The sequence below is a fragment of the Pyrgilauda ruficollis genome, unplaced genomic scaffold (assembly GCF_017590135.1).
Source record: "Pyrgilauda ruficollis isolate IOZ18807 unplaced genomic scaffold, ASM1759013v1 scaffold6, whole genome shotgun sequence".
Lineage (NCBI taxonomy): Eukaryota > Metazoa > Chordata > Aves > Passeriformes > Passeridae > Pyrgilauda > Pyrgilauda ruficollis.
The window spans coordinates 5,072,010-5,089,281 of NW_024527710.1; the positions used below are offsets into that span (position 1 = coordinate 5,072,010).

The following is a 17,272-nucleotide window of genomic DNA, read 5'->3' on the forward strand; positions in this document are numbered from 1 at the left end:
GAATAAGCTAAGAGCTTCCTTCCCCTGTTAAATTATGTTTGTTTGTATAACACATTTTAATAAAGTGATTATTAGGAGTTTCACCTCTTCTGGAAGGGATGGTCAAGTGGGAAGTTATGTATGTGAAATACAGAATACCCCATTTGCTGACTCCCGGTTTTTTTCCAGACACTTTGGCACATGTGTACTGACTACCTGCATTTTCTGGTTTTGCCTAAAACCCCAAGGAGAAGATGGAAATGTCATTTAGTATTAATATTCAGTTTACAACCTGGAACTTTTTTTTCTGGCTTCAGTTCAGGGCAGTGGAAGGGTGTGTACGGTAGCAGTGCTGCTGCCACCTCACTGTGCAGTTACACTGCACTGAAATCCTGATTTCCTAACGGGCTTTGCTGTTAGAATAAAACACCAGCTGTGCCAATGAGAAAATATCACTGCTAACCACAGGAGAATATTATTTATCTGGTAATATTTCAATTACTGCTGAAAGCCCTCCTGTCACTTGTGTGGTGGTGTGTCCACCAGCACTCCACCCCAGTCCTTCCCAGACTGATGGGCTCTTCCGTGACACTCACTACCTTGAGATGGCCTGATCCATTTTGCTCTTCCATTTTACTTTGCCTGCTGAGTAAATTGTTGCTGGACCAATGCCTGGACCAAAGTCTAGACTTCAGCTTCATTAGTACACAGTTAATAAGGCTTACACTTTCCACCATTGCATTTCCTCAGAGGATAATCATCTCTCTCCTAAAGGGCAGCTTCTTTGTTCTTGTTGCTTTATCTGATATTGTTAAGCTTAGGTTTCCAAGAACATTAATATGTTTACACTTTTTTTTGCTGTGCTATGCCAGATCAAGTGCTTTTCCCAATTATCCCATTGTAATTGGGGTGCCTGAGGTTTTTGATACACTGCTAGCTGCAAAGTCTTTTTTACAAAGTTTTGAAAATGTTGGTGTGAGCAGTCATGAAAACTCTGAGCTGGCAGAGGTTAAGGTGCTTTATCTCTGGGTAGCTGATTCTAATCCTAATAGAAAAGTAGGGATTGGAAATCACAAGTAGTTTTGGACAAGCTAGTGGTCTAAATTCACTTTGTAGTTTCTTCCCATTGCAATGTTGTCAAAATGTGTTATTCTAAAGACTTCCCTAATACAAGGTCTGCACATTGATGATGCTTTAATCTTACTATGGTGGTGTGTTTTACCTCTTCCAAAAGAGAGAAGTTGTTCTATTGTGTTCAAATATTTTCTTACTTCCTTTTTATAACATAAAAAGAATAATGTTTCAGCAAAATCTGTATGGAAGTTTTTGGGATGCTTGGTTTTCTGCATGCCTGGCTTTCTATGGGAAACAAAATGAACAATGGTAAGAGATTAGGTCTGCTACCTCAGTTTTGTGTTTCAGTCCAGGTTTGTAAGAGGAGAGAAACCAGACCAACATGATTGTCACTTGATGTAAGTTCTCACTGTGTTTGTTTGGATATTTAGGGAGCTCTGGGTGACCGAGGGCCTCCAGGGCCACAAGGCCCCAAAGGAGTTGAGGTAAGGTGAAAAAAATTGTCCAATTAAGAGATTATGTTTCAAAGTTGTGAGGGGTTAAGAGGGTTAGACAACAATGGTTAGGTGTGTGTGGTGTTGTCAAGCAAAAGTTAAAGTGTCTTTTGCATTTTGGCAAGTGTTTTAAAAAGTTTTTAGCAGCCTTATGGGGATGTGCATCCATTATGTGGTTTATTTTAATTTCAGTGGAGTCTCAGATAATATATGTCCAGAGCTGTATGTGGTTATTTTAGTTAAACTGGGGAGATGGGAGGGAAGGGAATGGGAGCTGTATGGAAATAGAAAGCTTATACAAATTTAATTACGGCGTCCTTGATACTCTTAAGTAAACACTTAGACCCCTATTAACTGAAAGGGGAGAAAGGCAGTTCGTCATCTTACAGATTCATCAAGTATTCTTAATTCATCAGCATAAAACCAAAAGCTTATATCTTGTATGCTAAAAATAATTAACACTAAAAATAATTTAGTTGGTGATTCTGAAGATAGATCTCTGGACTTCTAAGCAGCTAAACAATGGGATTCTCTGCCAGATGTTGAGTGAGTGAAGGCTAACAGTGGCACAATGGTCTGTTTCCAGATGTTTTTATCAGTCTTGGACTCAGACAAACACACATGAAGCTTAGGATGATGGAATAAATATGAACAGTTATCTGCAGACTTTCTGATTTAAAACTAGACTTGTCATCATGATCATTAAGTGCTGCTTTCTTTTAGGGAGAAGTAGGACCAGCTGGATCTATTGGGGGAGTCGGCCCAAGAGTAAGTATGAGGAATTTCGGTAGGGCAGGCTGTTTTTCAGTAGGAATACTGCTTTGAAATGTGAGTTTACTGTGAGAAGGGACTGTGATGAAATGGCATCTCCTGAATGAATGTGTGTTTTTCCTCAGAAAGTGCTCAAAGCAGAGCTGGGAGGGGGAATGATTTTCCAAACAAAGGGTTTGAAGGGAAATCACTGCTATAGTGCACAAAATGTAGTGCTCCCCTGAGACAGATGAAACTGCCATGCACCTCCTAGGGACGGCAGTGGCTGATATATCAAAATATTTCAACTGGGGAAGAACCTATTCAGCTCACAGGAGGAAATACAAAGGATGTATGCTTTAAGAAATCTACCAGAAACCTGGCAGATAATTACTGAAAACAATAAAGCTGGAAGGTCACAATGCTGTTTATGCTGACATGTTTTAAAAGATAGCAGATTAAAACTATCATCCAATTTTTTTGTTAGTTATACTATTGTCTAAGAATGTTTCAGTGAACTTGAAGTTTATTTTTAGAAAATTTCTAGGCTAAAATGGATACTAACCTGCTCTAGGGATTACAGGAGTGTCTCTAAGTTTACTGAATGCAATTTGATCTTCTGCCTTTACGTGATTTGATTATGTGTGGTAATCACTGACTTGGCTTTCATTCTGGATGACTTCCCATTTCTTGCATGAGTTTGAGAGTCTTTTCCACTGTTTTCTGCTTTTGGAGTGGATATATGCATATGTCATTTTTCCTGTTCAGTAGCTAGTTAAAGCTAGGAATTTGCTTTCTGCTGAAAATTATATTAAAATACTTATTTGCCACATAGATTAGGTGTTAAGACAAACAAACCCATACCAAAACAAAAAAAGGCAAAGGATCAAACACAAAACCTTCCCACAAAAGTCTCTTTGTTTTTCAGCTGAGGAAAACATGCAAAAAATTAAACAGAATTTCAAAACATTTTGTAACTTAGTTCAATATTGAGTTTAATCTGTCTGAGCTTCTCCCGAGAGCCTCATGGAAATTTTTATTTTGGCTGCATCATCCTTTGAGTCTCCTCCTTGGGCAGGGCTTCATGGCTGGACAGCAGCTCCCATGTTGTGCTGTGGCAATTGGAAAAGAAGATGCTGCAGTGGGTGACTCATGGGCAGTGACACCCACCTTCCATCCTCCACGTCACCAGGCACGCACAGGCCACCATCAGCTGCTGTCAAAGTGACCCCAGAGGAAACATTTTTGTGTAACCTAGCAAACTGAAATATTTTTAATATATTTTGGGTCAATTTGACCTGAATTATTTAGGTTTTTATTTCTCCCAGTGGGAAATGTGCGCACCATTGGCATGTCTTATGGCTCTCTGGTTTCTCTCTCACAGCAAGTTGCTGAGAGCAGAGTATGTGCATCTGAAGTGAGCCCCAGGGCTGCTGGCTCTAAACAGTTTTTAGTATCTTCCTGGCTTACATCCCCTCCTGAAATGAGAGATAGGGGAAACGGGAATTTTTCTTGATGGGCAGCTCTGCCTGTTTTTCCTCCTCGTCCAGGGGCCCAGAGGCTCTTGCCTGGATTCTCTGCCTTCTCTTGACTCCAGCTGTTTCACAGCTCCGGGCCAACTTGTTTGTGCTGCTGCTGTGCACTCTGCTCCCACCTCTGCCTGTCCTGGGTGCTCCCTCCCACGATTGACACACACTGAGCTCGTGTGGGTGAGAATCACAGCCAGGACTGGGATCTCACACAGTGTAGCAGGACTGAGTCAGCAAGCTGCTGAACACATCTGTCTTTTTTAATTATGCTTCCTTGACTGCAATTTGATGTTCATTTGATTTACATAGCTTTTGCTTCCATCTTCTGTGAAAGGACTTGTAAAAAGTGGCTGTTACACCTCAAAGTAAACTCTGTCCCAGCTGTGTTGTCCCTGCACTAATTAAATAGCCATGGGGGCAGAAGAGGGACCTGAAGAAGTGGTCTGGCCATGATGGCCCCAAGGCACCGTCAGCTGTCAGCTCTGTCTTTAGCTGACAGATGTGTTTAACCTGTGTTTTGCAGCCTCCAGGAGTGGGAATTCTTCATTTTCCTCATCAGTCTGCTTCGGCTGTTTGCCGGGTTTACAGTCCTTTATCCTAAGGTCTAGCTTTTCTATCTAAAATCTTGCCTTTTTCTCATCACAGCCTTGCTTCCTGCCCCACAGACTTTAGTTGTGGGCATGGTTAAATAGGTGAGTTCTCTTTTCAGCCACTCTTACCTTAATTTTCTGGGGCTTGTCTGAGGTAGGTAAATATAGGTTATGTGCTGGAAACCTTTCATTATTCTTATGAAACAATAACAGAGCAGGTTTCTAGTGCTTCTGTAATCCTCATCTTTTTTACAATTTCAGGTCAAAATATCCAATCCCTAGTTCAAGTTTAGGCTTGTGGCAAGCTGGCGGCCATAAAATTTCACCTCATTTTTCTTCCTCCTCCCTCCCCTGCTCTTGTTTCTATCATCTGCTTTAAAAAACATGAAAGAGACCAAAACCCCTGCGACCCACCTGACCAATGCTGCCATCAAAACAGATCATCTTCTGCTGGAGCAGAAGTGAATATGAATCTGCACAGGGGTTCTCAGTCCCCACTCAAAAAAGAATTTCCCAGTGTCTAAACCAACTAGAGACAAAACTGAGGATGTTCCCCTGCTTACTCAGGATATATCTCAGTTCCAAAGCTTTGGAAGAGGTGTTTGAGGTGAATCTGATTGCATCATTTGATGTTTCATTAATTCCTTTCCAAAGCTTCCCACCTATTCTTTTCCAAAGTCAAATACTTGCATTCTCTTAAATTAATCCTTCTACATTAAAAAAAAAAAAAAAAAGGTTTTTTTTTTTTTTTTTTTTTTTTTTTTTTTTGGTGCTTCCCTCATTTGTCCCATGAAAATACAGGAGTTGCCACTAAAGATGTGACTGTTTATTTAGTGTCCATCCACTTAACCCTCTCTCTCAAAGGCTATCCAAATATTAACACTGTGACTGTCAGTGTAGCTCAGCTCACTCAATGCAAGCATTGATGCTTTTTTTTTTTTTTTTTTTTTTGTATCTTCATTGCTGCAGAAGAAAATGCCTTTAAAATAGAGTGGAGATTGTTTTAAACCAGAAAGTGAAAAGGAACTGTTGCAAGTTGATTACTTTATGAGCTATCTGTGTTAAACAGAAGCTGGAATTTTTATAGTCACAAGCTGAGCAGTTTCTCCTGATGATAGTGGAAAATGTTTTCAAATCTGCCCCACACCCCCAGGGCAGTATTTTTTGCAAGTGCCTTCCTGTGGGCTGAAGGCACGTGGGAAGTTTATGGAGGGATTGAAGTAGAGTGATAGTGGGAGATATTTATATCCACACCGGTACCTACCTGTTGTGAGGTGAAAGGAAGCACAGTCAGTTGCTGTTTCCTGAAAGAGAAGGGTAGAACTTGCAGTTAATATTTTAGGAAACAGACATTTCCTTTGGGATTACCCTGCCCTGGAAGAGTAATTTTCTCAGGGGTTTGCAAGTAGAAAAGCAGCCATCCCTACTTTAACCTTCTGTCAGTGGCTTTTCCTCCGTGTGTAAGTGTATTGTATTTCTGTTTAAAGCCAAATCCATGTGTTTCAGATTGCTTTACCAGTTAAATCCACTTGTTCCATTTTCTGATCAACTTCCATCTGTTCTATGTCCTTTGCAGCTAGTACATAGGAGCAATGACAGCCAAGAAACCTTTACAAGCTGTAACTCCAGTTCAGCTCTCATAAGGCTTAAAATTATCAAGGCAGTTAATAGGGGCCACTAGTTTTCTTTTGATGAATTTAACTTAAAACATTTTTATGTTACAGCCTTGCTGTATAGAAAGACCTTAAGTTTCTTTACAACAAAGTAGTCAAACAGTATGTAGTGACCTGCAGAAGCCCATCCCTTGTTTTTGTTAAGCCTTGTGGAAAGACATGACTTGCTTTATCTGCTTCTGTCAGAACTTCTCTTCAAGGTCTTTTCTCCCTGCGTTCTTGGCTTTACCATATATTAGTCCATTGGCAAAAACAAATGTTCCTAAAGTGATTTTATTTGTTGGAACTTGTTGGGCAGAATGAGTGATTACTCAGGTGGGCAAAGAGAATGAGAGTTACAGAAAGGGATTAATATAAGAAGTCATGGAACCTGCTAAGGCAATTTCATACAGATTTAAGCCATGTAGAGCATTTCTCAGACTCCCAGCAACTAAAACACACATACTCTGAAATACAGGAACAAAGCAGATGAAGCAAAAGAGCCAAATGAAAAAAAAAGCTTTTTTTAAGAAACATTTTATCTTTTTTTAAGAAACATTTTATTATCTGTTGCTTCAGTTGCTCTTTTCTCAGTTTATGTGGGATGGAGAACTCTGATTACAGACTCTGGCAATTCCAATTATTCACTTTGCTGGAACCGCTGTTGATCATTTCTTTTTAGGACCAATCTGCATGGTTTTGATACTGAATCATTAAAATGTTGAATTAATTTTCTTTCTCCAGTTGTCAGCCTCCAGGGATCTCATCAGCAGCTTGCTCAGGAGCCAGGCCCAGTCCCCTGGACTCCTGTTTGCTGGACCAGGGCCTTTTCCTCAGGGCAGATGGGGGAAGTTTGTCTAGGCAGGGCTGGGCTGTCCAGATAGACAAATGGTTAGGCCATATTTTATGTTGTAGAGGAAGTCGAGTATACTGGGAGGGAAAACAATTTCTTAAAAGGGAGACATAATTACCTTATAAACATCTAATTGAAAATTAAGGGGGAAAGCTTTCTGGTTTGTGTGCCTTTGTGAGTCTTTGTGAGTGATGACAGAGGGAGGGATGCATGTCGTAAAGTGCTTCAAAGATCCTGTCCCTTTGTGGCCTCCTGCTCTGATTGATGTTGCTGTATTTCTTCTGGCTAGCAGTGTTATTGCCACAGTATCATAGCAACAAGATCTGTCAGCAGCAAAATGCTAGTGGAGAGAAATGAGGCTCAAAATCATCTGTTTTCTGAGTAAAGAGGAGAGGGTGAATTTGTCTGGTTGAGGAAGGACTGTGATGACACCAGTCCCTGATGTCTGTGCATCAAATTGTATGTACTAGTGTTGAATCCCTATTCTGCTGGAATTAAGCAGGAGAGAACATTGCCTTGCCTTTTTTCTTTTTTTTTTGTCTCCCTAATATGTTTTTTCAAAGTGAAATTGAAATGTGTTTCAATCTTAGATTGTGACAGTTTTTCCTCAGTGTTAACTGCTGTAAGACTTAATACAAATTTTGCTTACTGCTCCAGTATTTGATGAAATATTCAGCAGTGTATTTTCAGATACAGATTTCTAAATACACATGCTTAAATTTTTTGTATTAAATATTACTAAACAGTACATTTTCGGTGCATGTATTTTGATAAATGGATAAACTGGGATGAAATTACCTTTTTGAAATAAAATATTTACAATTTTATTCTAATCCTTCTTTTAGGGAAAACCAGGACAGAAAGGTTATGTAGGTGATCCTGGACCAGAAGGTTTAAAGGTAAGAGATGGTTTTATTATGAAATAGAATGTATTTGGAATAGAGTTATACACAGCTATTTACAGTGCCATGTCAGTGAAAGCATGTATGCAAATAACTGTTCATCAGTTGTTATCTATCTGAGATTATAGTCCCAGCCAGATAATCAATAGTGCTTACACACCCAGCTTCCACCTGGGAAACACACAGCAAAAAATTTCCAGTTATGTAACAGTGTTATTTTGGAGAACAGAATTAATTAATACTTAATGACAGTTTCAAGATTTTGGGAGAAGTGGGAGAGGTTTGCTAAAATGTCATTCAAATGTCACTTTTCCTAATATTTCATAACAAAATTACAGTAGTCAATAAAGGGCACAGGCAATATCTATCTTTGAAGCAGTAGTGAAATAGTGAAGGTACTTTGCTGAAAGAAAGATTTAAATAAAAATAGAATAATTAACTTATAGTTTTTGCTGACCTAATGGCTTTTATGAGCAGTAAATTGATAGTTTTTATTTTTGCAGGCAAATCCTGAATACATTAGGACAACATTTTACCAAATCAAAATTAGTGACTGACAAAATTGGTTTTGGTCACTTAATTTTAGCTTTTAAAGTTTTAATTGGCAGACGTAAGTTAGAAAATAAAGAGGTTCCTAGGAAAACAGAGGGCTTTAATATACACATATGAAAGAAATTACTTTTCTAGTGAACTAGATCATCTGTTTTCTACATTTAACAGGGAGAACAAGGAGACCAAGGAAACCTTGGAAAAACTGGTGAAGCAGTAAGCTTGAATTCTCTTTCTGGTTTAATTTTTAATTCTGTTTTATTTGAGAGCGAATTAATAATTGGTTGCAGACATTGTCTGATGAAGTTTCCCTGTACTTGAAGCTGTAGTATGTCAGTTATACCTTTGTAGTCTTTAAGATTCATACTATTTAAAGAAATTTCCCATTTGAAGCATTTTCCAAAATTAGTTCTGCTGTTCTCCCAGTATGTTGTGTAAAAATTGCAGGTGGTTGTAGGGATTTTCCAAGGCACGTTCATGTAGGTGAACAAGTGATCCTTTTCCAGTACATCACTTGAGAGGCTGCATTTAGCCTGAGATGTATTTTGCAGGCTTGTTCTGTCTATGCTGCATAAAATCAGAGCTCAAGGTGACCTTGTGGTGACACAGAGTCCATCCTCTTCTGCCTAGGCAGGACCTGTTATCTTTGCATAATTTTTGACAAATATTTGTCTAACCAGTTATTAAAAAGTGCCAAGACCAGGGCTTCTCTATTTTTCGAACAGTTCTTTCACTTGTGTAACCTGATTCCTTTCTGCTGGAAACAGCCTTTTACATATGGTCGTTGTTATTCTGTGCCTCTTTCATTCTTTCTTTTCAGGCTTAACAGTCCCAATTCAATTAGGCTGTTATGTTTTTGAGATCATTTAAGTCACATTCTAACTCCCCTGTAGTCTGTTTCCAATTCATCCAAACATCTGTGACTCCAGCCCACTGCCCAAGCTGCTAAGAATACTGAGAAAAGAAACATTGCTTCTTGCGAGCCTACTTCTTGCATAGATGTGCTCCCTTTTACAGTAATGAGTCCTTATTCAGTTTTAGATTCACAGCCTCCTATCCTGCATTTTTTAAAGGCCTGATCTCTCTCAGTTCTTCCACTTCAGGCGCTTTTTAAGGTGGTAGCTGTCACTGAAACACCCACTTTGGAATTCTCTCTACTTAACTTCATCCCCTGCCCTTTTGTATTTTTAACTTTTGTCTGGGATTTATGAGCAGATGTGATCTTGCTGGCCCATGCCTGAGTTGCCCAAATATTGCATAGAACACTATTAAATTGATTTTATTTCTAGAGTTAACCTATGCTGAGGAGAGATACCACCCCCTGGTTTGGGCTTAGTGCTGTGCTACTCACATAAACTCTGTGTGTGGTCAGAGTTAGCTCCCCACTGTCTGCAAAACACCGAGCAGAAGTACCTGAGGCTCCTCATCCAGTGGCTGGTTACTGCAGCAATGTTACAAACTGCTTGTTGGTCAAGTCAGCTCCACTGTGCACTCTGGAGATTGTGCTCTTGGGAAGGGGACTGAGAAGCTGGAATCTCAGTCTATTAGAAGTATCTGCTTACACAGGAACCAGCAGTGCCTTGACATGCCGTGAGGTCCCCTTGAAAGTCATCCAGAGCATCTCTGAGTGTAGCTTTTATTACACGTCAGTTCTGTCATTCAGCCTGTAACGTTCTAGGGAAAACTGATAGCATTATGAGGTCCCCTTGAAAGTCATCCAGAGTATCTCTGAGTAGCTTTTATTACATGTCAGTTCTGTCATTCAGCCTGTAACGTTCTAGGGAAAACTGATAGCATTTACTGTTTTATAGTGATTTATATTTGTTTTATAGCACCAAAACCCTCAAGAAAAGACAAAGCTGGGCTCAATCTTAAATCATTACATCAATACTAGTACATGAAAGAGTCACAGAAGCTAGTTACTTAACCTTAACTTTCTGAATTTGACATAGAATTTTTTTTTTTGCTCCACAGTGAGCTTGAATTCAGTGGACAAATTTTCCACAGCTCATATTTTGTATGAGCATAGTGTCTTTCACCACTAAGAGAGCTCCATTCTATGTAGTAATTACTAGCTCAAACACATAATCCATGATGATACGTTGCAGCGATGTTAAAATCATACCAGCTACCTAACTATAGTCAGGGTTGAGCTGCAAGAGTTAAATAATATTTTCTATGCCGAAGAAGGGGATGTTGCATCCCTGTTACAGTGTTGTAAAGAAAGATATTTATGGCTCATCATTAATTACCATTTCCCACATGTGATATTTGGAGAACTTACGTGTGGTACAAAATGGCACATGATACCTGAAAACTGAAATAGTTTCTAAGTTATTGATAAATATTTCTTATTTTTACCTGTGGATTGTAGGATATCTTCTGATTTATGTATATACATCTAATCAAATGAGATTCACAGGCCCTTGATCTTTTGTTACCTTTGCAATATCTGGCAGCAGAGGACCTGTGCCCACTACACGATCTTTAGGGGGATAATATATATTTTGTTTTCATTGAGGCCAGTGAAACACCAAGAGGGGACACAAGCACACTCACCTCTTAGACCTTTCAAAACCCCTTTCCTTTACCTTATTCACCACTGCAATCTGTAACAGATAAGCTTTTCCAAAAAGAATTGAAAAGTACTAACAGGAAGAAGATGGTTTTTCTCATATGCAAAGAATGCTTTTCCACACTTAAGTCCTGATGCAAAATATTCACTTCTGTATGCTTTGGACACAGACTTTGCTTCCAGCTTCTCAACAGCTTCTGTTTGTAACAAGTAATTTCTCTTTCCCTTGGTGTGCACATGGAGTGTGGACTTTTAATTCACAGATAAATCCACTCCCTGCTATTCAGTATTAGCTCCAGTGCCATGAGGACATTTCTGGCATCAAACATGCCACACACAAAACAAACCTTGAAAAATAGAAGAAAATTTGAAAAACCAAGTGCAAGAGCAAAGTACAAGCACTAGCAACCACTGGGACAGATTTTGAGACAGAGTCAAAAAAGGTATGGAGGGGCACACCTGTCCTTACTGATGCCTTGTGCAGTTTGTGTGCCATCAGGTGCTTGGTGACACTAAATACAGAAAGGAGCTGTACAAATAGCAGTAAAAACGTGCAAGTACCATAAAGTTTATTTAATATTAAAGGCAAAGGGAAAAAGAAGTTGCTAAAATGTTGATTTTAAGCCCAATGTCTAAAAAATTCTGTGTGTTTGGTTTCTCCCTTCTGCATTGTGACCTCATCAGCTTCCCTTTTTGGCTTGTCTATGGTTTTCTGTTTATTCATTACCTCTATGAACAGACTTCTTCAAATTACACATATTTTTAAGTCCATGGTTAAAATATATTATACTGGTTCTTAACAATGGGAATCCATCATAGCATTCCAGTTTTCCAAATGACAACTAGTGCATTTCCTGAATAAGCTGTCCAAAGAAGCAATTTTGCAATAATAAACCCTGTAAATGCTGAATTCATAGAAAATTATGCCATGACCACATGTGCCTGTCTGCTATTGATACCAAAGGGTTGTGCCAATATTTTTTTTCTGTTTCTTTCAATTTGCTTACTTCTCTTGGTATAATTGCCTGTTTGAGGTGCCAAAATGGTTATTCCTTTTCTGTAGCAGCTTTCCCAGGTCCTGCTTAATACCTGCTTAGAAAAGTACATATGGAAACTCTGCACAAGCAGGGAAATTTCAACAGCAGGAGATTGGACTACAACACCTGGTTTTTCAGCCTAGTAAGGTGGAATATGTGCTGAAATACAGCTCTGTCAATAGGCTAGAAGCCACAGCATCCAACATTTCTTAGGTCACATGGAGCTGCTGATTCTTCAGAGCACATTTCTGCCAAAATATTCTAGATGCTTGTCCACTGTGGAAACAGAGTAGACTAAATTTATAAAATGTTCACTGTGCTTGTAAGCTTAAATGGCACACATTTAAGAGTAGATCAGGAATGTGCTTAAAGTCAGACTTCAGACACTATTCCTTAACCAAATCCTACAACAAAAATTGTTTTTCTGACTACAGCATATGTTGTGTTTGTTGAGGTGGGGCTGCTTGGTTCAGCAGAGCCCTGAGCTGTGGTAGAATCCAGCAGCTGTTCCTTGCTGCAGGATATTTGGTTAACTGCAGGACCAACAGGTCCAATTGAAGAGGGATTGGTTAAGATAGTGAGAAGCAAGGGAACAGCAGACAGAGCAAATGTACACTGCTGATGAGACAAAATCTTTTGGAAGCTGTGCCAAAAGAAACAACCCCTTCAGCTACTGAGAAAATTCCCCTCACATTTTGGGGGAGGAAAATCTGACTTTGCTGACATGTGCAACTGGATTTTTTTATGCTTAGATAAGATGCTGCTCAGTGATGGAGAGCAAATATTTGAAACTAACTTCAAGCACCTTATACAAACGATTTCTTTATTAAAAAGTCAGGGATAATTTAGGAAAATAATTTATTGAATTATTCAGAACTCATCTGAGCTTAAAACAGTTGTTTTCCAGGATTGTTTTAGTTTGATAATGCTAGTGTTTACCCAGGCTGCACCACTCTGAATGACTAAGTTCAAGTTAATTCCTATTTTTCCTTGCCACCTGTGCTAAAGAAATTCAGCCTGTACACTTCTGAATTAGAAATCCATGATGTTTATACACGCATTGAGACAGAGTAGAAGGGTAGAACTGTCAGCTGTAGTATGTGCAACTGGTGTCAAAAGGCAGAGTTCGTGAACACAAATCCTGGAAAAATAATCTTCAGAAATTACATGTCAGCAAATTTCTCTGGTTGCACATAGTTTTTGAAACAACAGAAGGAAACCAAGCTGAAATAAAAAGTGCTTTGCCATGAAAAAAAACCTTACAATGCAGCAAAGGAAAACCAGTGATGTTCAGGCTGTCGATGGCAGCTCCAGGAGTCTGTGGATGGCAATAAAATACTGCAGTCAGGCCATGTGCCTTGTAGCTGAGTTGCTTTTGGGAAGAATTACTGTAAAGTAATTACCACATCTTTCAGCGAGGTACAAATTAGCTGGATTAGGCACTAGGGATGCATAATTCAGGGAGAATGGAAACTGCAATTCCTTTTGCTTGAAGAAAAGATTAAGTGAACTTTAACTGATGTGTTCAGGATGCTCAAGAGAAGGAGTTGTTTGAATTATCCTGAAAAGTCTGGGCTTTAGGGATATACAAAAGAGAATTTTAAACCATAGGCCAAAAGATAAGTCAGTTGAGGAAAGTCTTTTTTTTTCAAAGTCTGGTGAATACATGGGACATTGCCAAGGGCTTCCAAAGAAGGAACTGCTTCAGCTGCTTTCAGAAAGCAGTTGGATAGAGATTATTGTGGGTTCTGTGAAGGACTTAACAGTGAATGGCAATAAAGATACTTCTGTGTCTTACCTTGTGCTTCTTGTTTCTACCCTACATGACCTGATATGCTGCAGTTCTTGTTGAGACCCGTGGAGAAAGAGGTTGCAGTATCTAGAAGTTAGCTTTATCAAGCTGTTACTCATTTTTCTTAAAGGATTTTTTGCTAGTGGTTCTCTTTATCATTTGGTTTCAGCTGTTTTTCAGGGTTCATAATAGTACCTGCACATAGTACCTGCAGTTTAGCTTCCAAGGTTTTGTCAGTGAGCACATCCTACCCCCACCTGGTCAGGCAGCTTCCCTTAAATGCAAGCATTCCCCTACAAGTGCTATCAAACAGAATTACCCTGCTGTACACTGGAAGCAAAATTTAATCCATTTATTTATTTCCTGAAACTGCTGTTGAGTAGGTGATTGGTGCCAGTACATTTTGCCTTTCAAATATTTGGGTAGTTGAATTTTTGAGTCCTTTAAAGAATTGAGTGAAATATCAGCTGCAAGGTGCAAATATGGTGCATCTCTGTTCTTGTTCCCTTCCTCCACTGGCCATAGCAAATCACAGATTTTCACTCAGATTATCACCTCTGGTTGATTACAAACTAACTTTCTCAACAGACAGAAAATTAATAGAAAAATGTTATTGTGACAAGATAGTATTTTTAATGTATTATGTTATCTTACTAAATGAATGTTCAATAAAAATATTTGGGAATGCTGAACTGTAAATGAAATAGCACTGGACTGGAAAATTTTCAGTTATCACAGAAGAACACATTAAAGTACAACCTGGCAGGTAACTGCTGCCATGGGAATGTTTGGAACTAGCTGTATATTCATTTCTCACTACCAGGGTTTTCAATGGATTACTCCATACTTGGGTTTGCATTAAGTGTACAATGTGTTTTCAATTATTCAACCACAGTCCAGTTTCTAACACAGAGCATATGCCCTGCCAAGATGTTTTTGTCTTTCTCAGGCATGTGTTAGTTGTGAGGTCTGGTCTCTGATTCATTTTCTACAAAATGCTCCTGTCAAGGAGGTTTTTGAAATGCTCTTATTGTCACTGGAGACTTTTGCACAAGTCCTTGTAAATGAAAGTTGATGACTATTTTTTTAATAAGTTGCTGATTTCTTTTTTTAATCACTTCAGGATTTTTGCTTCACTTTTTTGCTTTCTAATGCATTCAGTTTTATATTTGGAATCCATCACTGCTCTCCAGAGGATTGAAGGGATGCTGGAAGACATTGATTCAACAGATTTGCTTTGGACTGTATTTATTTTCTTACATAAGATGGAGAGAGAGTTGAAACCTCAGTCCAGTCTTAGTAGCTGGTCTTTATAACAAGCCAGTCCAAATCTGGGATTTTAAGAGACGCGTGATCTTACAGAAAGTCTGTCAGGAATGATGTAGGGAAAATATCACTTTCTGGCTAATATGTTGACAGAACAAGATGTTTTGCTCTCTGTGCTTTCTTTTCACTGCATGCTACTAATTGTTTGAAATTCAATATTCTATTCCTAAGTATTTTGGCCCTCCTGCCTGTGTGCATACCAGCCCTAGCATTTTCTCAGTCTCAGATACTTGACCACTGTTTTGAATAGAGGGATGGAAGAGCATTTAGCTAACCTGTCATGAATTTCTTTCCCCTTCATACCTTCTGAAGTCCCTGTTGCTTTTAGCATTTCACTGACTTCACTTCTAGTTATCTTGACTATTGTTTTGCTTTCCATGGATATCCAATTCCAGGTATGCCAAGTCTCTTTTGCATCTTTTTATCAACCTTCTTAGTGTTTTTGCCGTAAATTTTCTTAACTACTTTTGAGGAATAGCCAATGTATAAGAAACTTTCTGTTGAATAGCCAGCTTCTGTCCTCTCCCTGGAGGGTGCCATAGGCTTGCCTTCATGTGCTAAGGAATACAAGAGCACATTCACAGTCATTGCTTCCCAGTCATTCCTGCTCTTTCAGCTCAGAGCAACCAAATCGGGAAGACCGTACTTCTGAACTGAAAACAGAACTTGATCAGAGGCTGTATATTAAATGATTCACTGCTGGGGCAAGGCACAGCTCTCCATCTTTCTGATCAGCATCTTCAGTCCTATAAACAACATGGCATTGGGTGGGAGATCAGGAGTGTCTCTGTGGAAAGAGAATAGGTCTGAGTTTCACCTTGGCTCTAATTATGTCTTCTGTTCTTTCTGGAATAAGGGAATCAAAGTGATTAATCTGTAGCATTTTGAAACTGTACCTCCACGCCTCTTACCTTGATAAGCAAGAGTACAGGGTAATTCTTTGTCCCACAGATTTCTGCCTGCTACTGAGGCCTCCTGTTGGCTCTGACTGGGAGCTCTCACTCTCAGCATTCATCACAAAAGTCCCTCATTGCTGCCAGTGACGTCGGGGCCATTGCCTCAGTGCCAGTATCACCAGGACCCATCTTTGGCTGCTGCCAAGGCAAGAGACATCTCAGTTCTGACATATAATACACAAGTTCCCACACATAATATATCAGTCCAGTGGCCATAGAGGTGCCTGCTTATCTCTTTAGCCCCTTCCATAAAGTAATTTGTGCCAGTATTGTCAGCCTCAAAAGTAGCTGTATCGCTGGCTCTTTGCCATATGTTCAAACTGTGGGATTTCCAGCATAGCTGGCAGTCCAAGAGAACAAGTAATCATAAAATCTCTACTTACTTTGCACCTGTTTTGTTAAAGGACTTGAGGCTGAACTGTATCCAGATTATACAGATAAAGACTGCATTTTTATTTTTTTTAAGTAATGCCTTTTTTATTTTTTCTAATTGTACTTCAATGCGATTGTAGTGCTACTAATGCTAGTTCCTTCTTGCACACATAAAGACGGCAATGCCAATGTGTGGATGGACATCACTTTCTTTTTTTCCCCTTTTTAAAGTGATACAGACATCATACAGTTGTGTGTTACATCACTACTGGGAGCTTCCACATTTCTTCCATGTTCCAAGAGCAGTCGTGCAGTGTACTCTGGGCACTTAGTGCTTTTTCTTCAAGCTCATTGTGTCGTATTTTTCTCAATTAGAACCTTGTGCTATAATTTCTTTTTCTTTTAGCTTTCATAATAAAGTAAATTGTAAGTACTGAGAATAAGGTTTTTAAAAGTACTTACTCTCCTGTTTCCCATCCCATATGGTCGTACTTGTTCTATCCACTGGAAATTTGTGAGAGAGCCTCAGGAGAGAATTATTTAATTTTTGAATGCCTGAAAGGCTCTGATCCTCTGACTTCAAAGGCATTTGGGGCTACTACTGTCGAGGGGAAAATTCTGACAGCACCTGATCCAATATAATTTTTGTTTTGACTGCATTTTACTTTGTTCCTCTGAATTCATTCCCTTTGAAATTTGTGGTCAGACTGAAGCACTAGCAGAGCAATTATCACCTTTATTTGTACGTTTGTAAAGCTTTTAGCAGCGCAAGGTTGAGCTGAGCGGCAGATCTAAGTTGGTGGGGTAGTACTGTGATGGAATTGAGGCAGTTTCCCTTCTGG

The 17,272-nt window shown here is 39.2% G+C and overlaps 1 protein-coding gene across 1 annotated transcript in view; it reads left to right on the forward strand.

Moving 5' to 3' along the window:
* COL24A1 (collagen type XXIV alpha 1 chain) overlaps positions 1-17,272 on the forward strand; it is a 118,401-nt gene that overhangs the window by 56,351 nt on the left and 44,778 nt on the right. The window contains exons 21-24 of the mRNA XM_041483470.1: positions 1,485-1,538; positions 2,271-2,315; positions 7,767-7,820; positions 8,544-8,588. Coding sequence (XP_041339404.1) covers positions 1,485-1,538; positions 2,271-2,315; positions 7,767-7,820; positions 8,544-8,588 — 198 coding nt within the window. The remainder of the gene's footprint in view (positions 1-1,484; positions 1,539-2,270; positions 2,316-7,766; positions 7,821-8,543; positions 8,589-17,272) is intronic.